At 40.5% G+C, this 21,611-nt stretch overlaps 3 protein-coding genes across 6 annotated transcripts; 1 reads left to right on the top strand and 2 right to left on the bottom strand.

Moving 5' to 3' along the window:
- Window positions 1-2,393: 2,393 nt before the first annotated feature.
- RB195_013152 (uncharacterized protein) lies at window positions 2,394-3,814 on the bottom strand (the record flags this gene model as incomplete). Of its 2 annotated transcripts, none has more annotated exons than XM_064202841.1 (3): window positions 2,394-2,546; window positions 3,323-3,443; window positions 3,687-3,814. In XM_064202841.1, 3 exons carry the CDS (start codon window positions 3,812-3,814, stop codon window positions 2,394-2,396), a joined length of 402 nt encoding a protein of 133 aa, XP_064058722.1. The 2 variants fall into 2 exon arrangements, with proteins under 2 accessions (XP_064058722.1, XP_013296243.1); XM_013440789.2 differs by having other exon boundaries at window positions 3,687-3,742.
- Window positions 3,815-6,085: 2,271 nt separating this feature from the next.
- On the top strand, window positions 6,086-15,586 carry RB195_013151 (uncharacterized protein; the record flags this gene model as incomplete). 3 transcript variants are annotated; one of them, XM_064202839.1, is made up of 14 exons in its annotated part: window positions 6,673-6,745; window positions 7,159-7,162; window positions 7,227-7,328; window positions 7,841-7,965; window positions 9,671-9,760; window positions 10,630-10,733; window positions 10,809-10,898; window positions 10,954-11,049; window positions 11,110-11,193; window positions 12,598-12,762; window positions 12,823-12,980; window positions 14,461-14,592; window positions 15,333-15,417; window positions 15,476-15,586. In XM_064202839.1, 14 exons carry the CDS (start codon window positions 6,673-6,675, stop codon window positions 15,584-15,586), a joined length of 1,419 nt encoding a protein of 472 aa, XP_064058720.1. The 3 variants fall into 3 exon arrangements, with proteins under 3 accessions (XP_064058719.1, XP_064058720.1, XP_064058721.1); XM_064202840.1 differs by having other exon boundaries at window positions 7,733-7,965; XM_064202838.1 differs by lacking the exons at window positions 6,673-6,745; window positions 7,159-7,162 and adding an exon at window positions 6,086-6,102 and having other exon boundaries at window positions 7,733-7,965.
- Window positions 15,587-19,758: 4,172 nt separating this feature from the next.
- RB195_013150 (uncharacterized protein) lies at window positions 19,759-19,986 on the bottom strand (the record flags this gene model as incomplete). Its single annotated transcript, XM_064202837.1, has 1 exon — window positions 19,759-19,986. One exon carries the CDS (start codon window positions 19,984-19,986, stop codon window positions 19,759-19,761), a length of 228 nt encoding a protein of 75 aa, XP_064058718.1.
- Between the last annotated feature and the right edge of the window lie 1,625 nt (window positions 19,987-21,611).

Raw genomic sequence — 21,611 nt, 5'->3', positions numbered from 1 at the left:
CAATGATTTTCTAAACAAACAAAAAAGTTCCACAAAAGTGTCGTATGCAATCCGACTAAACAGCTGCTCGTTGAACCAACAAAAGAGGGCGTCATTTAGCGCTTCTCAACCTTTGACGCCTTTATAATCCCGAAAAAGGCGCTGAAGATAAGCAAAGTCGGTAAAGAATCCGGAATAATATGTTGCCCTGAGTGGAACTTCATAAACGCAAAGTGTTTAGAAATGGAACAAAATAAATAAGGTAAAGTAAACATCTGCGAATGCTAGTTTTGTGATTCATCACGTCATCCTAAGAAAAGGGAAACTTTTTCCGGAAATAAATTCACAAGCAGTGTTCCGCTTGTTACAAATTTGATTCCAAGCACAGAATTCTGGGTGCTTTTCTACCAAAAAAAAGGGAGCACATATCAGCAGAATTTGGAGTACGCTTGATGCACCGATAAGAAATGCAGCGATGGTAGGTGAACAATAAATTATGGGAACTTGAAGAATGATGGAAATCTTTTTAACCCCCCCCCCCCCAGCACCTCTGCTCAGACAAATGTTTTTTTTTACTGTAGGAACCTCTAACAAAATGCTCCGTTCTGCTTCTCCCAGAGTTTTAGTGGAAATTTCGGAGAAATCGCTTCATAACAGAGTACTACATTAGAATCGCATACCATTCATACTTCTGAATGTAATCGTAACTTCTAGAAATTCGTGGCTCGGAGTTAATACAGGTTGATTCTTTTTGGAAACAATAAATAGAATAAATGAATGAATCTTATAATTGGGCTTTTAGGGTGTGGTACTATAGATCCATTCTTATTCAAAGGAATTTCTTCACTGTCAGTTTCTACACCAGTCGACATATCACTTGTGTCTATGTGTTTTTTTTTCGACTTTCTTTCTTATTTTTCCTTCATGAGAGAAAAACACGTATCCACGTTTTCCAATGATTGCAGTATCACATTTCACACGTCAATTTGGTCTGTCCTTCAATTTTTCCTTGCCGAGCACTGGGCAGTTGCCCTGCCTGTGGACGTAAGCGCGGCATATGAGCACAGAGTATTCTACAAAGAAAAAAGTGATATAGTAGAGTCAAAACGACACGAAGCACGCAAGGAATTGCGTCCGCGGCTTCTCTCGAGGCGCTTCTGTGGAGCGTAGTGGCTAGAAACCCTTACTGGCACCACTCACCGCTGCAGTTTGCGAACTCGGTTCCAATTGTTGTCTTCACCGCGTCGTTTCGAGCGCGTACGCAAATGCACCGCAACTATACTCGTGATTCATGTCGTTTTGGCCCGACTATAGACATAGAGTATTTTATGATGAAAAAAAATGACACTATACTATTATCTTAATAAAAAGGCCATCTTTAGTGGTTTTTGCACCAGTGCAGTCATAGATTACATTGATTTCGTGGTTTTTTGTAGCCTTTTTTTCGGAGGTTTTAAAGCCCTGGGACTGATTTGGGTCAAATTTTGCACTTAAAGGCATCACCCCACGAATCTGTGGTGAGACGGAATCCAGATGGAGTATTCTTATACGGTATAGTGGATTATGGGAAGGGGGCGATTCCGTTCATTCCTTTCTAATTGCCGTAAAAAAAACGGCCCGGACGATGCGGTCCGTGCACAAGGCTGGCGCGCTCCAATCGAACTCGTTGTAGAAAATAGCGCGCCGGATCGTTCGAAGCCGTATCGTGCGGGCCGTTTTTACGGCAATTAGGAAGAAATGGACGGAATCACCCTTCTCTCGATAATCTACGACCCCGTATACGAATACTCCACCTGAAATCCGTACCCCCTCAGATTCGTGGGGTGATGTCTTTAAACTGTTCTGGGTAAGGCAGACATGTTGACAACGTTTCGCGTGAAGTTATTCGTTCAATCAAGGATTGCATTGATTTTTATCGTTTTTCCTTGTGAGTATGATGAAAGCTCGCCAACAATTATTACTAAATTCAGCAAGCCTTTCCACAAGAGCGGTAGAGCGAATTTATCGACCGCTTTTCAGCTTTCTGAGCCGAACGAAACACTGCTTGTCAGTGAAAATCCCCAGTTGCAAGTGACAAGAACCTTCATTCATTGTCACGGTGATCATATTCATAATTTTGCTTTTTTTTATTTCAGCTTCTGAGCCAGGATGCAAGCACGAATTACTTCGCACTTTCTCCCAAATTGATCTATTTTTGATAAATTTATATGCGAGAAAGAAAACTGAAACTTTTATTTATTACGTTGTATAGAAATCAGATGCACATTGAGACCAGTACAACAACACACGGTCTAGGACCACTGGAAAGCGCTAGGATGTATTAACAACGTAAACAATGTACATCAAAATACCTATAAGGAAATTGTCCAAATGTACACCTAAGTGTCTAGAAAAAAAAAACGAAACAAAAAGAGTCACTTAGCCTCAGAATCGCCAGCAAATTGTTTTTTATCAACAAAAGCTTTTATCAATTTGAAAGCGCTCGAGTTCGCTACATCTGCGGGAGGCTCCTTTCTGCCGGACATGTAGTAGAACAGATCCCATTCCATATGTTCACCGTTGATCAACTGTAGATAATAATATAAAACTTGGACGAAATTCTCCTTTTCCTAATAAAACTATTCCACTGAAATAGTGCATTTTGCACAAGCGGCTTCTCAAATACAATAAATCCAATCAAAGTGCACAATTCCTCATAACTAAGTATGCAGTATCTGCACAAATGACTATCCTTGTATCAGATAAGTGTTAGATCAAGTGCTGCCTACATAACATAAGGGGGAGGCCGCCATGATTTGGGCATTCAATGAATAGAGATAAGCCTCAAATCTTGCAAAACATGTCGAAATACCACTTTTTGTTGGTATTCTATGATGAAATCTAAACTTATACTAATCTTCCGGGAAAATATTGCTGGTGGAAGGCGGCCACTCAACCACGCTCTTATTTCTAGAAGCTCTATCTTCCTTTTTTCTCTTGGTTACTTTCCCCTACATGTCACAGGTGCTCAAAGATTAATCCTTAGGTCTTGGGGCCCCAACGATTTAGCTATTTACTCCCAGAAATAAGAGTGCGGTTGTCTGCCCGCCCCCCTCCAATACGCTGACATCTAAGACAACCTAGACAAAGTTTTACACATCAACAAATACCTACTAATCATAACCCCAGAATAAAAACTCGAAACTACTGAGTACTTGAACAAAAAACTGAAAATTCCAGACTTGGAAGCACTTTCCATGGAAAAAAAACAAAGATAATGTCATTCGTTCAATCAGTAGTATCCCGTTTAAACGAAAGACATTATAAGCACAGAATCATGGATCTGACCGGCATGCAACCTCACCTTGTCGTAAGACTCCAACTGCTCCTGAGTCATCTTGGGCAGATATCGTTCAGCAAATGTGCCAATAAGAATATCATTTTCAAGAATACCACGTTTTTTGCTTTGGTACAACAAACGGGCTCTGAAGTAGGAAATCTATGCTATCAACATTAAAATAATTACGAGCTATTCGCGGAAAAAAAATAGAAAGAAAACGGTGATGTTTTATACTCTGGACGAGAAGAAAATTTCAGAAAGTATAAAAATTGAAGACAAATTATGAACACGCCTAGACGTTAAAAAATAGGAGCAGCAGTAATAAGAGTATGGATTTAAAGAATATTGAATACTCCTATGTATGATCTATATTTCAACTCTAACTCACCTCATCAAATCCAAATCTTCAGCCGCAGTTGACGCCGCCGGAGTCGAAGAGAACATTCGTGGTAGTGGGGATGCACGCGAATTATTTCGTACTATACTAATAGCACGTGCAGATATGATACGGAGCATTGCCTAAAGAGACGAATGTTAGAGAAAAAAATGGAAAGAAGCGTGCGTTTATACTTGACAGGAATTATGGCAAAGTGATTCTGATAAAGTTGTGCCTATGTGACGGAAGTAAATTGAAAGATGGTCTGAACTTCCACAGATATCGTGGATAGAAGGCGGTTACATTGGCGGCGTAGGACAAAAAAAAAAGCCATTGATTTCCGATTCAGCGTTACTGTACAGAGAAAACCGTTTGTTCGCCATTCTTGCTTCGCCGTCAGAGTGACCACCTACGACATCCCTGAATATCGCGCTCTACATCACTTTCTGTTCCCCTCAGCTTCAATTCAGCTCAGATTGATAGTAAATCTACGTGAAAATATCGAACTGATGGATCGCAAAGAAATCTCAGCCTGGAAGCGAAAAATGGACAGAAATGTAAGTACCCCAACAGAATTAAGTTACTGTTCCAGTCGCAACATAGCCTCTTTCGGGGAAATTCATGGAATAAATACGACCAACAAGGAAAAAACCAAATAGAACCTCATCATGTGAAAATTTCTCAATCAAACGAGAATGGGTGGCGCGCGGCTCTGCTGGTGACAAAACGAAAGCGTACTTTGTCGTAATGTAGTGAATTGTCGGTGTAATGCTAAAGCTTGAGGGTGGAATTGCTTGTTGTTGATTGCTACTCAATAACATCATAAGTTCCTTTAACTAGTTACGCGCTAGAGTTTAAGGTCAATACTCGTCTTTTGATGTTTTTAATGCATCAGTATCACTCCGCGAATCACATCAGTATCCTTTGACCTCATTTTCATTAGTATTCTATGAATCTTTCCTCCATAACAGTTAGTCCACGAAAAACGAAAAATCCAGTTCTTTTTCGAAGGATAAAATGGTCCGGTCTCATTTAGAAAACCCATCCAAAAAGTCCACTTCAATTTTAGTACAAAATAAAGTTGAAGGAAGGGAAAGATAGAGTTTTTGAAGATGTTCTTCAGTAAAACTCCTGCATCGTAGAATCCACTTCAACTTTTGTCGTCTAGACACACTGCCAATTTTTTCTCCGAAATGGCTCCGAGAAAAGGCGAGTTTTTGCATTCGAGCACGGACTAAAGCTGTATCCAGAGCTGTGTCCTGAGCCTCCACTATTCTAGCTACCATTTAATAAGACTCCGTAACGTCAAAACATATTTTTTTCAAATCTGATAAAAAATAGCGAAGAAATAGAGCATAATATAAGTAGACGGCTGCACAGCGGCGCTTCTCCTTGCCAATCTCTTGCTTTCGGAACGGCGTCCGGCACTTCGGGGAAAATATTTACTGTTTTTAATTTTACCGTTAGTTGAGTGTAATAATGTGTTGTGAGCATGTAAAACATATTGATTAAATTATTACAACTGCCATGATTTGTACGCTTGAATATGTTTCACTGGTATGACCTTTTTTGAAAGGATTACTGTCAATGTCTCAGCTACAAATTCCTTCAGTCATTATTGATTCTGCTCTTGATAAGCGAGTACGTCTTGCATTCGTAAATGAAAGGGCAATTCATCGATCAAATTTGTTAATTGAAGTGTTCTAGTCTGAGGTATTCTTATCTGAGGTTTTTTCTTCATTATGAACAGTAACAGAATTTTCTACGAACATCTTATGTGTTTCTTTGTTGCTTTCGTAGCTCTTTAACAGAGATAAGTAGCGAACTTTCATGACATCTCTGCTTGATTTTGATTGAGGGGAATTTTTTTTCCTCTGTACAAACTAAAAATAAAAGTATAGTCGGGTCAAAGCACGGTGCATTTGCGTACGAGCTCGAAATGGCGCAGTGGAGGCAGCAATTGGAACCGATGTGGGTCTGCAAAAAACTGAAAAACTGCAGCGAAGAGTAGTGCCGGCAATGGTTCCAACACGCTCCTAACCGTTACGGTCCACCGCACCTCCTCGAGAGAAGTCGTGTACGCAATTGCACCGTGCTTCATGTCGTTTTGACTCTACTATATTCCATTATTATGGGAAATTTTTGAGTTTCATCAGTCGGGAACGTTCACGTTTTGGCAGATGTGCGTATGACTCACGTAAATTCATTCGTTTATTTATTCATATACACCTGTTGTGCGCTCAAGAAAGAAACCGTATTTCGTCCGAGTCAAAACAAAAAAAAATCGCTATTTAACAAAAGAAATTGGTGAAGTCCTTCCTGAGGCAGGTAAACAGATCCTTCTCCAACAATCTCCAAGTCCTCTCTTCTTGAAACCTCGGCATTTGATAGTGTATTTATGTTTTCTTGTTATGCCAACGAGGTTTAGGTGAAACGTTTTTATTGGCCTGACGTTTCGACAAACTCGTCTTTTTCAAAGGCCTGGAAATGGTTCAAGGTCTTTAATACCATGCATATCCCATCAAACTCCTCCTCTCTCCTAAACATCCCGAACGACAGCATCAAGCGACAGTTAGTTCGCAATACATTCTACGATAGGCAATGCGGCTCAGAATGTGGTTTGTCCATTCGGTGAGGCCGGTGATTGCACGAGCATCGGAGTTATTTGCCAAATAGAATGCCTAACTTGCAACGCCATTTATATTGGAGAAACTGGAAGGATGCTGAACGTGCGTATCAAGGAACATTTGGCTGGTAAAAGGCGAGGAAGTTCGATGATACCGTTAGGGCGCCACAAAAACGATAAGCATGATGGAAATGAGTTTGAAATAAAATGTACGATATTAGCGCACGAGAAAGAAATATCTGCTAGGAAGGCTATGGAGGCATTCTGGATTTCCGTCAGGAATCCGTTCATGAATAACAAAAATGAGTGCCTATCAATTACCAATGACTTCTTGCCGTTCGTAACACTCTGTGAGCTATAAGATTGCCCCACATGCAGTTCCTTAACGTTATCCAGACACCAGTACTTAAGGATACTGCACAGTGCTTAGATCTCATTCGCCTTGGTGACAATCTTATCAAAGATATCAAAGACCTCGAACCATTTTCAAGCCTTTGAAAAAGACTAGTTTGTCGAAACGTCAGGCCAATAAAAAAGTTTCACCTAAACCTCGTTGGCATAACAAGAAAACATAGATCCTTCTCCTGCTAAAGAAGATGAAAGATCCTCTCATAAGATCTCTTCCTCTAATCCGTAACGCTTCATAATAGTCAATCTATCCGCCAGGATTTAGACAATCAAGCTAGCCCAAGGGGGAAGGGACGTTGGGGACAAGGCCACTGCGGTGATCTTAAAGAAGACACTTAAACGACTCACCGTCACCACAAAACAAATAAGACTTATCACTCTTCTTTGTTTACTTATGATGCTCTCGAGTACTTTCTATTTCTTTACTTGTTCTCTTATTATGCGGTTCAGCTATGTAAGTAGGAATTCTCCCTTCGTTTCTCTTCTCTACGCCAGTGAACATCGTACTTACTTTGCAGTACTAAAAGGATGTCACTGCCGTGCGCTATAGCCCGGAGTAGCCGCAAGTTACTACTAACTCAAGGACTTCGCTACGTATCAAATGCACCTCCGCTATATGAGTGAGTTATCTTTCCTTTCGGACAAATAATATAGTTAGGTCTAAACGACGAAGTACGGTGCAGTTGCGTAAGCGGTTGCGCTCGATGCGGCTCGGTGGAGCGTAGCGGTCGGAATCGAGGTAGGACTATTGCGAACTGCGGCAATGAGCGGTGGTGGTGGCAGGGGCCCTCATTCGATCCTAACCGCTACGCTCCACCGCAGCGCTTCAAGTGCAACCGCTTACACAACTGCGCGTGCTCCATGTCGTTCTGACTTTACTATAATTCGTCACATGCGTAACTGCAAACATATATGAAAGAGATAGATTTCAGTTAGCATAGCCAATTTTGAAACAGAACTTGGGTCTGTATAATTTGTAATATCTAACTGGAACTAATTTATCGCTCTAATAACAGAGTTTAAGATCTGGAAGTAGACGAACCGAGTCGACTTTCCGGGCTACCACAGCTGCTCCGCTATCCTACGCAGAATACCGTAGCGCACCTTGGCAAACAGATGTGACTCCATTCAGTTTTCCACCTCAATTTGATGTTGTCGTTATTGGTGGTGGTATTGTTGGCAGTGCAACAGCTCGACAACTTCAGATGGAATACCCTCATTTTAAGATATGTATGGTTGAGAAGGAAAATAGATTAGGTAAGTTTTCTTTCTTTTCTTTTTTCTATCAGGTTCTATCAGTAAGCTTTTTCTGTTGTTAAGCTTCAGATGAAGGTTTCTGTGCTTGTGATACGTATCTGCATGATTGTAGGTGTATAGTCGGGTCAAAAAGGTCTAAAGCGCGGTGCAATTGCGTGATCTGATGAGGCTAGCAGTTCTGTTCGAAATGGGACCCTAGGAGTCGTTCGCAACCGCGCCACTTCGATCCAGCCGCCTACTTAATTACTTCAGGCCGTTTTCACCTGATGATATACAGCCCTATCGAAAGACTTCACGATTTCAGTACGTTCCATTGCGGTTCCGATTAGCTCCCTTGATAGACTTTGTGCGCCTTATACCTCCCTGACCTATCTCTGTAGCTTTTCAATAGAGTTGTAACCCTTTCTTTGTCCCAGTAAACAGCAAAAGAAATTCGCTCGAATCATGCATTGCAGTTTGATGTTAACCTTGCTTATAGACCCTTTCTTCAAGGTTGTAGTGCATTCTAAGAACCAAAAATACTCAAAGGAAGAGTTTTTAGTTCTTTCCAAGTAGTTTTCTTACCGTCAAATATTTTGACTGTAGAGGAAATACTTCGGTTTCCCTTATATCTGTCCATTTTGGCATGTGGTAATGCTCTTTGGGCTCATTATTTGGTGGCCTCATTTTTGTTTACGTGAGCCTTGTCCCTTTCTTACTGTATTCAATCCTTTCATCCTCACCTTTATAAAATGCGAAGCAATTTTGAGTCCATTCAGATCAAATTGGCTTGCTAAACCTTTTTTATTAGCACAAAACCACATAAAAGAGGTTTATTTTCCGCTTGGGGACGTTTGTAATTTTTGAACATTATGGCCCTCTGAAGTCTTTCAGGCTCCAAAAGGCTTCGGACAGAACTGAACTTAAGAGAGCGCACAAATTGCTTTAGAGGGAGCGTGTAGGGAGATTGGCGTGGTACGCAAACAAGAAAACTCTTGCAAAAGGCTTGTATATTACGGAGACAAGTGTGGCTCCGCCCACGCTCCTCTCATCATCGCAAAAAGATGGCGTGGAAGACGCAGTTCCTTCCTTCGAAATCAACTGCAACGCACCACCTTTGCGCACGCACCGCGCCTACGAGTGAGTGGTCGAATAATCGAATACTACTCTCCTCGACAGCATATTCAAGTAAAACCAATGATTAGACTTTTGAGGGGAAGGGAGCTTGTACAAGTGTTTTGCACGTTCTAACGTAACTCGTAGGAAGTAAATTGGTTCTCACGTCATTCTTTTAGAACGACCACGGAGAATTGATCAGGGTCACGCTTGTTTCCGTAATCTACAACTGGAACTCTACGCTCACTTGAAAAATTCACCTTATCCTGCCACAACCGTGGTCATATACAGAGATATACTCTCTAGTATTGTTAGCGCCTAGAGCAGCCATCAATCTGAAATTTTTATGACTTTTTGAAATTTTGCTCTAGGACGAAGTTTGCAACAATAACCATGTTTGCCGAGGCTATTTCCCGATGGAGTTTAATTGTAATGATGTCGGGGTGAACGAGGGATTACTTAGTGAATTATGAAAACTGTTTCCATTGTGTTCCTTGCATATATCTAATTCGAAGCAAAATTATCGGTTTATTTCCTTTAAATGCACTCCTTACGAAGCTGCAACGATGGAATATAACTGTTTCTAAGCTTACAAGTGTCAACATTGTAGCTCCTCATCAAAGTGGCAACAACAGTGGTGTCGTCCATGCAGGAATCTACTATAAGCCTGGAAGTCTAAAGGCTAAGCTTTGTGTTGAAGGTGCGTTTTCGTTGTGTGGTCGGTGTCAAATATGTTGTACCGGGGAGACTCGTTGCGTCCTCAGTGAAGGGGGGGGGGTGGCCCATCTCCGCAGAGAGCTACAAACGCTACGAAACTCTTTTCTCCCGTTTTCGATAGCTTTTCATCTTTTTTTCGCGTAATGCTGCATAGGATTAGTTATTTAAATTTAAATTAAAGGATTAGTTATATACTTAAAGTTATTTATCATTAGTTTTGTACTTCATAGTGCTATCTGAGTGCCTCTAAGGCCTTACTTTATGGCGATTGAATCTCTGCCCCATTTTCTTGTGTTATTGTGCGTAATTAGCATCCTCATAGTTCTAATCCTAGAAAAATCCCTTTTCGATGGATAACTAGTTTCATCTTCTGTCAGGGTATCGTCTCCTCAAAGATTTTCAACTGTTGGAGCTAGATATCGGTCACACTTTTCCGTGTAATTGTACGTAACTAGCATTTTATCTATCGTATTTCGGGACTATGAAATGACTACGATTGCGAAAAATGCTAATTGGACAAAGGAATACGGAAAAATGGACCAAAAATTCAATCTATACTAACTAAAATCTTAGAGCAATGAGCAAAGTAAAGTACAAAACTAATCAAAAAAAACTTGTATGAACCTTCAGCATGCTACAGTAAGCGAGAGAAGGATGAAAACTTCAAAGAAAAAAAGAGAGAAAAGAGCTCTAGGGATCTTGTTGTCTCTGTGAACGCTGGCCAGCGACCACCATCACCAAGAACGTAAAGCGTCACCACTTTACAACGACTACTACTTTAATGATTCCATGTTCTTGAAGTCTCTTTTCAAAGAACACATTGTTCAAGAAGAATCTTAAAGTGGTGTTCAGGTATGGATCTTGCGTACAAGTTTTTCGAAGAAAATAACTTCCCACACAAGAAAATTGGTAAACTAATAGTGGCGGTAGAACCAGAAGAGATACCAAGACTTGATGTGAGTTCTTTGACCTTCAAGGTTTTCATAGCTACGGTTCCAGTCTTCAAGTTATGAAACTAAGACTGAGTTTAGGATCTTTTTGAAAGAGCGACAAAGAATGGGTGTAAGGATATTAAGATGATTAATGGATCGGAGATCAAGGAATACGAACCACACTGCAGGGTACTTATAAGATATTATGGATAATCAACTAAATGTTGGAAATACTCGTCTTAAGGGTCTCAAAGCTCTTTGGTCACCACATACTGGAATTGTGGATTGGGGTGAAGTGTCCAAAGCATTTGCGGCAGATTTCGAGAAAAAGGGAGGGACCGTAGGTTTTGATCGCCACCATGCCCTATTGTAGGCTATACAGTTTATTTAACTTTTGTAGGTGTATATAAACTATCCAGTAAAAGATATTTCTCAATCGTCAAATCCAATGTTTCCAATTACCGTCCGTTCAGACTGGAGAAGTGTGAGTTATTTCCCAGTTTTTTTTTTGTTTTCCTTAAACGCGGAGTTGGGAGAAATGTTCGATATTGGATTCTTCTCACCAATAGATGGGGTCCACGATGTAGTTTGCAAGTATTAAAAATACAAAAAATACAAACGAGCAGCTATTAGGGGTCTGAGGAGCACTAACGCCATTAGTTTGCATAGTGAGACTTTCCTACACCCGAAGGGTTGAGGAAATAAAACCGCATCCCTGGATTTCTTTGCTCCTACAAAGAATGTGTAGAATGCGAAGAGTTGCTTTGTTGGGTAATTTAACATTACGCGATTTTATCTCGTGTCTGTAAAATCCTATGTGACTGGAGTTTGTGGATTTATTGGATATCTTCCTTCTTTACGGTTATAGAACAATGTTCCGAACGACTATCTTCTACCTTCTAGTAGGAATTAAGATTGAATGTCTCCCCGTCTTTTAACTCGGAGATATCCAGCTTTAGCCGTGCAGTTCGTTCCTTTGCGACGATGGGTCGTTGTCGTTTCTTTGTGCTTACCATAATGCACGTTGTTGCGCACATCTTTACGACTCAAATGATTGCTAAAATAAAGTTAAGTAGTGTACGAATTACGGATGCTAAGGCTGCTTCACGTTCATCTTTATCCTTAGCTTTTCATACGTCAGTTCCAGAGTAATGCTCACAAGACAAATGGTATTCCTTCAGTCTTCAGTTTTTTTTTTGTCTGAAGAACTGCTAAAAGTGTCGACGTCATCTTCAATTTTAAAAGAAAAACTGAAGAAATTGCTAGATTTTGCTTGGAACGAACCGCTTCGAGAAAGTCCCAAACATTTTTCTCCAAAACTAAACAAACACGTAACGAGAGGTTTTCCCAGAGAACCAACTACACCGCATAACTTCACAACTTTAAGGCATCACTCCACGAATCTGGGGTGGTACAGATTTCTTGTGGAGTATTCGTATACGGGATCGTAGATTATTGAGAGAAGGGTGATTCCGTCCATTTGTTTTTAATTGCCGTAGGAAACGGCCCGGAAGATACGGCTTCGAGCGTTCCGGCGCACTTTTTTCCACGAGGAGTTCGATTGGAGCGCGCCAGCCTTGTGCACGCGCGCATCTTCCGGGCCGTTTTTTACGGCAATTAGGAAGAAGTGGACGGAATCACACCCCTCTCCATAATCTACTATCCCGTGTACAAATACTCCACCTGAAATCCGCACCACCTCAGATTCGTATGCTGCCTTTGACACGACTGTTGCATTGAGAACACTCATTTTTGATCCTTCAAGCGCACCACATCACGAAAACGATCCACGATGGATCCCTCTTTTTTCGTTGGATTTGTCTTGTTTCTGTTTTGTTATAATCTTCCTGCACTAGTTCTGACGTTAACGAGAATCGTACATTTGCAGTCAGTACTATTGACCAAATATCTGGTAAGCTGTGCCGGTCTACATTCTGATCGTGTAGCGCAGTTGTCTGGATGCGCCCCCTCTCCAAAGATAGTTCCTTTCCGAGGAGAGTACTTACTACTGAAACCGGACAAACGAAAGTTGGTCAGGACTAACGTGTATCCGGTAAATACATTGTATCAGTATAAAATGGAGGACTGTCTTGACGTTCACGAACTTTTACAGGTCCCTGATCCTCGGTTCCCATTTCTTGGAGTCCATTTGACTCCAAGAATGAACGGAGATATATGGTTAGGTCCGAACGCTGTGCTAGCATATAAACGAGAAGGCTATAGCTACTTTTCGATTTCTCCGACGGATCTATTTGAGTCCTTGACGTTCAGGTTTGCATTTTCAAAACTTCTACTTTGTTTTTAGTGTAATTATTTCTCATATTGACTACTTTTACGGCTACTTCCAAGAACTTTGAATATCAAGTACATACAGAAGGGACATATTAGCATATTTTAGGAAGCCATCTCGTACCTGCTGAATTTCTCCCTCGCAGAACTCTAGTTTTAAGTAAATCCGATAAATTGATGTTGAAAAAAAGACACTAAACTTTTTCGTGCACTACTTAGTTTGAACAAAACCAACATTGTTATCGATCTTTATTCTGGCTAAGGTTTCGACATCGTCGCTTTCTTCAGGGGTTGGAAAACCAAAGACACATGTAATCTATCCCCTCAAACACCTCGTCACTCACAAGATATGACTTAGCAAACAGATTGCTCAAAGACAACGTCAGAGAAGCAGACCACAGTACCGGTCACTTTGATAGCCGTAAAGCGGCGATGTTAGAGGACCACCGGTTCTCTGAGTTACGCCGCTAATAGTAACCAATAGCGATGCCCCTTGCATCTGACCTCGTAGGTCAAAACCCGCATAGGTCTTAATACAGCGCCAGCTCGTTGGACACAGCGATTCTTCATTAGGATTCATAGTTAGACTTTTAGCTGTTATGTAGAATGCTTCTAATGTTTTCCGTGCCAAAGCCTCGGATTCGCATGCCAAAATCGTGACTGCTATGTTGAAATGACACTGTCTGCGCTGAGCACCTAATGGGATGGACGATTTTGATTTGATGAGCCCATCTAGGTACTCCTTGATCAGAGAACATAGTGCTCTTCCTGTTTCGCCGATGTGCTCAGCCCCACATAGTTGAGAGGTGATCAGATAGATAACTGCCGATACCACGCAGTCCCCTTGCCTGCCACTTGGACACGTTCGGTGTCTCGCAAAGTCTGTCATAGGCACGATTGCGGACCTACTGCTTTTTCAGGCTTTTCATCCCTTTTCATATCTGATGCTGGCGCTGTGTTAGTTGGATCCGTTTTCCACCTTTTTTTCCAATTCCCCTGTATAAATGAACCCTCACGTTGAGAAACGGCAGCTAATTGTCTATGGGTTTTTTCCCTCGTGAACTTCATGTACCGGGACTGTTTGTTCAAGAGATCGAAAGAAGTGTCCATTTCGGCCTGCGTTGGACATATTATGCGACGATCATCTATGTATAGGCAGTACAAAAGAGGTCACTCTTTGCTAATTCTATCTTGTGGTGTAATGAGACGTTTGAGGGGAGAGATTAGATGTGTCTTTGACTTTCCAGGTCCTGAAGAAGGCGATGACGCCGAAACGTTAGCCAGAATAAATGTGAATAACAATCTTGGTTCTGCTCAAACAAAATAGTAAACAATTCAACTCATCAATCCCAGGATTCAAAGAATGTCGAACTTGGGACTTACTGGACTTTTTTTGCAGAATGAAAATTTTCGATATACTCACGAAACCATGGAGAAAGAGCTACTATTACTTTTTATTTAGTGGTACGCGAAAACTAGTCGGCAAGTACTTCACTTTCGGAATGAAAGAATTGTACCGTGGAATATTTATTAGCGCTCAAGTAAAACAACTTCAACGATTCATCCCGGAACTGAGACGCAGCGATGTCATGAGGTATAGTTTCTTATTGCTAAACGACGCAGTTTGTTGAGGGAAACGTTCTAGAAGACCATCCCTTACATTCCTTCCTTGTCCTATATGTTACAATCACAATATCACCGTCGTATTAACGTAGTCCTAGCTATTGGGGAGGTCAATGATTGAGTTCTTATTGAGTTTTCCATTCCAATTGGATCACAAAAGCAGGAGCGTAGGAGCAAGGGGTAGTTGGCTTTGGAGCGCAGTTCCGACTTATCTTAAGTAGTACGATTTTCTTCTGGGAGACCGCTTGATGCTTGTTGTAACTATAGAGAAATCAACTCTCACCTATTGATAGTGCGGCAATCAGCGGCAATCAGGAGCTCCTTGCAATGCGGAAGAAGCAGAGCATGACTGATTGACACACGATGTACTGAGTGCAGATGCAAACCTGAAGTTTCCTTATAAGGAATCACCTATATACAATTGATTTTCAATTCCAATACGCCTTATTCTGAACGTTCCATCCATCATTCGTTCCTGTACCGTTATCTTATGTTTTCCTTAACATTCTGACAATTAACCAAAACGGATGCTCTCTTTAACCCCTTTTACATTCATATGTGTTATTCTATTCCCATTCACACATTGATATAAAGCCCACCATGACAACCTACAGCCAATGATTGAAGTGATTGATGTTTTTGTGTTAAAGTAATGATTTATCAGCACTTCGAAATGAATGTCACTTGTTTTTTTAATCGTAAGTTGTTAAGAGGGCCGTCAGGTGTGCGAGCACAAGCAATGGATGCGGAAGGCAATCTAGTAGACGACTTCGTTTTTGACAGCGGAACTGGACCAGTGAGTGATGACGATGTACGAGTTTGTGGATTTTAGTTTAATCTAAAAATTATTTAAGCTGTCAAAAAGGGTACTTCATATTCGAAACGCACCATCCCCTGGAGCAACGTCAAGTTTGGCCATCGCAAAAATGATTGCGAAGGAAGTGAAGTCGAGATTCTCGTTGTAAATCTGTAGGATTCTGCGTTTTGGCTGCCACTTAACATTCCTCATTACTTATGATTAACAATTATGACTAACAGACTAAGCAGTTCGTCACCAGTTAGGTGAGCGTGTTGAGATTCTTTTGCGTATATGTGTGCTCTACTGTTGTCACATACTTGCTCAAGTTTTCTACTTGCTCAACTTGTACTTGCAGTGTGTTTAACTAGTCCCTGATGAAGTGATGTGAATTTAGCTCAATCATACGAGTAAGAAAATATACATGTACAAATATTAGTCAGATTTACTAAATAAAATATAACTAGTTTTGTTCATCTTGTACCAATTCGAATGTTTTATTCGTTTTATATGTCACGGAGAACACATATACAAATGTTTGTAGCGGTGAAAAAAAAAAGATTCGTTCAATATTGGTGATGTGGTGGGTACTGCCGATTCTATTTGTTGGTGACTCGTACGAGGTCATACTAATGTAATAGTCTTCTCTCATGAGGAACAAAGTACGTGATTGGAGGTTATGGATGGTTCCCTGAAAGTGAACCAAAGTAGATGGTTTCGTGGAAGTGTAGTTGACAAGTATGACAAATCCTAAGCACAGTACTGTGATGAAATGGACACATGGACTCGGTTCGGATCAAAGGGAAGAGGGCAACTATCGATTTTGAAGAGAGATTCCCCTATCGACTGTCTGTTCCATTTTCGTCGTGGTGCCGTGGTTTGGCTCGGGAATTCCGGTGGCATCCAGATTTTTCCGGCAATGACACTTAATTTAGTGACAGGTTTCTGACAAAAGCATATGTGCACATCATTCTTCTCAACATTAGCGCTATTCCTTGATTTATAGATTTATATCATACTTGTTTGGTACTGAAATTGAATTCTAAATGATTTTCCAATATCGTGTCATTCCGTCTCTTTGCTCTATAATTTTCCCATCCATTCGTTTTGCATTGAATCCAAACTTGCCCGTTAGGATGCTGCCGTTATCAATGTAAACATTGTCTTTCACCGGGAATTCTTTGGATTCTCTTCGTAATATGCACTGTTTTCATGTTTTATGGCTCGAAATATTTGAACTGATGGAATAATGCTAACATTTCTTCCACGAAATAAACGAAATCTTTTGATTTTCATCATTTGCTAGCAGAAGGTGAACTAATAAAATTTTATTCACCCCTTAAATTCTTAATGGTACTGTCAACGCTGGAAATTATCTTTTTTTTTCTCTCTTTCAGTCACCGATGAGGAATTTGAGAACTGAGAAATAAGCTGAGTTCACCGTTAGCCGATTGCGTATCTTTCATTAAATCCAATGTGCACAGAGCAGGTTTCTAATCGTCGTTCGCGAGAATGTTCGATCTTGCAACTTTTTCCTTGATCCTTGATGATTGGGTACCCAGTATATGTATTTTTTAGTTTTTCTGTTTCCTTTACTTGTTCATTGCTCAAACGTTTCCATCTTCCCCTTTTTTATATACCATATAAAGTTATACCCACGTTTCTTTTCTATTGCTGAGTTGTTTCGTTTTATTTTATCTCAGAATGCTCCACAGATATATTAAATGAATGTATATAAGCAGAAAGGGTTTATTGGAATGAAATAAAACTGGAAAGATAAGTCTGGAATTCATATGTACCTAACATTTGGATTGTTATTTGTGAATCATCCAATCTTATGTTATCGGGTTGTTTTGCAGACTGTTTTTCAGAAACCAAAGGTTTCTATGATATGAAATGTTCCAGAAGTTTTCTATGAAACGCTAATTCAATAGACTAATTCAGGATGTTCTAAGAAAAGAGCATTTATTAAAGACTAAATGTTTCGACTCATTCAGAATTTGAAGCTTTACCCTTAAAGATAGCAGTTTGTACTTAATGCTGGTATTAAATTCTGAAGATTTCTTTGAATGAAAGCTAACAGCATCTACTGACAGCTGAGGTGTTTGCATTTGAAATGCGAGTTTTTAAGAGTGCACTCAGTTTTGTCCATTTCCGCACTCTGCCATACATATGTAGAATAAGTCGTTATCCCACCATCATGAAAATCATGCATCAGAAAACTCCCATACACCACAGTTCGCATTAATTTCTAATTGTTGGAGAGCTTTGTTTGGAAATGTCCTAGTGTGCAAGTGGAATGGTTAAGGACTTAGAACTCTCCTTTTCCTCTGAGTAGTACTCTAAATCTACTCAACTATAGTCGGATCAAAACGACGCGAAGCTCGGTGCAGTTGCGTAAGCGGTTGCGCTCGAAGCGGTGCAGTCGAGCTAGCGGTTGTGATCGAGGTGGGACCATCGCGAACTGTAGCGGAGAGTGGTGGTAGCACTGGAATATCGTGTGTCCTTTTTTACCCGACTATGGTCTCGTCTGTAGAGACGTCCAATACTCCATTGCGAACTGCAACTGATACTCCTTTTTCCCTTTTATTGAGCTAAACTATGCTATGTCCAACAACTTGTTAGGTGGAAGGTTTTACTGGGCTTTGCGGCTTGACGTTTCGACACTAACTTCTTCCTCAGAGGCCTAAAAGCGCTGTACTATTGGGAGCTTCTACCAAATAGCATATCTCCTCCTGGCTTGTAGACTAGCATTAGTCCAAGTTGATTAAAGGCAATTTTCCAATGGAGCAGACGCAGCCGACATTGAATTCCAGTTTTTTTTTCTCTGCCGAGATGATCCGCACGAATGTTGAAACTCTTTGCGGTTCTGTAAGTGTCACCTGCACCCTCGGTGGTAATTGGGTTTGGAACCGCAAGTAATCTAAAAAATTTTATGCCAATAGCGAAGCGAACAGCAAGAAGCCACTGATAATCACCAGAAACTCGTTCCACTTGTTTTTACTCGAATTCCTACCACAAATCCAGAATGCTTCTAATGTTTCTTTCATTGTGATCTGTCAGGCGTGCCATTATTATATATGACACACCAAATTCATTTCTAATGTGTTTTTTCTTCCACGCCGAAATCACATCTCTTCTCGCTTTCTGCTTGATTCGTACACTAAGTTCTCCTCCCGCTCTGTAAATATGTACAGCGCGCAACAATTCAAACACTCGATTTGGTATATCACTTCAGTTTCAGCGTATTCTCTTCCTCCGCAGACTGAGATTACGGCGGGGAAAAGACTAGAAGCAATCAGGATTTGTGCTAAAAATTCGATTAGGAGCAACCGAAACCTCTCACCGTTCGCTATCGCAACGTAAATTGTAGATCAGTTGCAAACCTAAATCTAATCACCGTCAAGTGAGGTGCAAGTGTCACCCACACACCCACAGTGAGTGTCACGTCGGTACGGATATTCTCGCGACAAAACAATGGAAGTTAAGGTCCATTGCGTTTGCTCCATCGGGAAATTGTCACTGACGAACTTTCGCTAGTGTTTTGCCTTTTTTGTTGTTGTCTTTTTTTTTGCTTTCCCCTATGAACTATCCAGAAGGTGATACAATACTTAGCTTACTTGCTTAGCTCCAAATTGCAAATAGAACCACACTTTCGGACTCGGACCTCTGAGGAAAACGTGACTGTCGTCAGGCCGTACTGCACGGATAAACGTTCGATCTCAGAGGCAGTTAGACATAATATAAAAATAAGGATAAAATATAAAATGTCTGGCGTTAATCAATCCGCTTGGGATGCTAAAACTGTGTTCGTTAGAAAGATTATTTAGAATAGAAACAATGAAAACAAAAATTGATTCTCCAATAATATTTCTCGAAAAAGAGGAACTAGAGATTGGTGTAATTTGTTTAAAAATGACGCGAAAACAAGTACTAACTCTGTTGCTTGAAGTAAAGTTAAAAGTTAATCAATCCGCTTGGGATGCGCACCCACGTTCACTTCAATTCAGAATCGTTAGAGGTTTACGAACGTGTAACTGGCCTGTAAAATGACTTACGGTGGCCAGCCGATGTGTCAATTCAGTGTTTTTATCCTCCCAGACAAGTCCGGTACGAATTCATCGACCCCGGAAGGATGAAAGGCTTGGTAGGGCACTAAGGCGTAGTATAGTTTAATTCAATGCAAGGAATGTTCAAGTTCAACGACAAGGGATAGGGAATCACCAACTGGTTGGTGTTTTTTCTTCCCTTATTGAATAACTCAACGGTAACGATGACCGTGATGTGGTGCGGTACGTGCACCACATCACACACGGAACGTTTTGATTGCGGCGTGCGAATTTAATCGGACACGTCCGAGTTGTCCGGGTGTGGTGTGTGGTTCGCGCGGCGTTGACGGTTGCCTAGCGGGTGTGCTGGTATCGACGTTCTTCGGATTATCGACTTTTCCGCGCTGCTCTGTCTCTCTGTCCACGTTTTGTCGATTATCACATCATTTCCATCTTTCGATATTGTGGTGGTTTTTTCTTGCGTAGAACCGTCCGAAAGCGAATCCACATCATCAATCATTCCTGATTTTTATCATAAGATCTGAATGGGATACGCTTAAATACGATTAAATACGATCTTTCACATTTTTCCCGAGTCATTCAAAATCGAGAACCTTTTTGAAGTCTAACTTTACGCTTAACGATGTTCTCATTTCTCCTTTGAGTTCCTGCAGGATGTCCTATTAAGGATATTCCACAATTTCACTTTTGAAAATCTCTCACATTTTCGGTTATCGAAACGCTGCAATTTCATTGCGTTGGAAATGTTCATTGAACTACGTTCGATTTTAATTAGGATTCTTGAAATGTGAGGTTATTTTATAGTCTATCTTTTCGATATTGGAGGAACTAATTCAGTTTATTATTGTTTCTACATCAATTTCGTTGTTGTGTGAGTATCAGGTCACTCGTAACGCTGGTGGCTTGTTTGAATTGCGCGAAGCGCGCACTTTTTCCCGAGCTTTGGAGATCGATTATGCAATTCGTCGTGGTGCTTCTGCAGTTAAATGACGTTTAACTGCCTCTTCACATTCACCAATTTCAAATATTCGCTAAATAATTTGAAACATTCAATTTAATCACACTATCTTTACGTTTTGTTGTAGATTCCAGGCGACTTTTTTTTTAGCCAGTAACAGAAGCTGCGGAGTGAAAATCAAGGTTAAATCAAGATGTACACGACTTCTGATGCAGGATAACAGTTCTGAAATGAGAAAGCGCATTTGTTAGCGTGATATATATCATATTGTAAATATTAACATGACAACTATAGCGCGTTCATCATCGTCGTGATTGAATTGCAAAGGAGAAACGAACGTTTTATTTCTAAAAAGATGTCTCATATTCGTCAGAAGATACGTTTTCGAAGTATTGTGTGCGGTTGTGAACAGCAAAACTATAGCTTTTCGATTTCTTTTTTCGAAAGGTTGAAACCTATGGAAAGTTTCTCTGTGAAGTTTTTTTTTTATACGTTGCCATCACTGTTTGTTTATTCTACTAATGACCTGTCTGTAAGAATCACTTAAGCATTCTTGATTTTTTTTTCTTATGGACGTTGCGCATTTTCAATTAGGATGGAACCCTAAGTCTACGTTGTCAAAGTCGCAATAATTAGATTTGTTAAATCAGTTTATTTGTTCCTAATTCTCTATTCTCTTTTTTTTCTAGAATTACGAATAGATCTCAATTTCACCTTGCAAAATACACCCTGGAAAGCCGAAGTTATCGTTTTCTGTTTTAATTTTGATAGCATCGAGATGTATTTCCACTGTGCAAAAGTAGGTGGGGTGGGGGGGACTTAAAGCTGCTCTAGTTGAGCTATATTTTTGTGCGTAAAACGTTCATAGAGCACAAGAACCGTTCTTAAGTGACGAATAGCTTTCCCTTTCGAAAAGCGGTTAGTTGATCACTCGACAGGTTATTACTTGAAGTGAATTACTGTGTTAGTCGGCCCTAAAACATAAGCATTAGTCTTAGAGAATCTACGACATGCAGGCTAAAGCTACTGAGATAAAAAGGAAGATAGAGACGGAACTATTAGTATTTTAATTCTTAGTAGCTTTAGCCTACATGTCATAGATCCTTGAAGACTAATGCTTAGGTTTTGGGAAGCTCCGACTTACCTAGCTATTCACTTCAAGTGAT

This window comes from Necator americanus, chromosome V (assembly GCF_031761385.1).
Source record: "Necator americanus strain Aroian chromosome V, whole genome shotgun sequence".
NCBI classification, from domain to species: domain Eukaryota; kingdom Metazoa; phylum Nematoda; class Chromadorea; order Rhabditida; family Ancylostomatidae; genus Necator; species Necator americanus.
The sequence above is the reverse complement of the archived record's forward strand: the minus strand, read 5'-3'. Positions and strand labels throughout refer to the sequence as shown.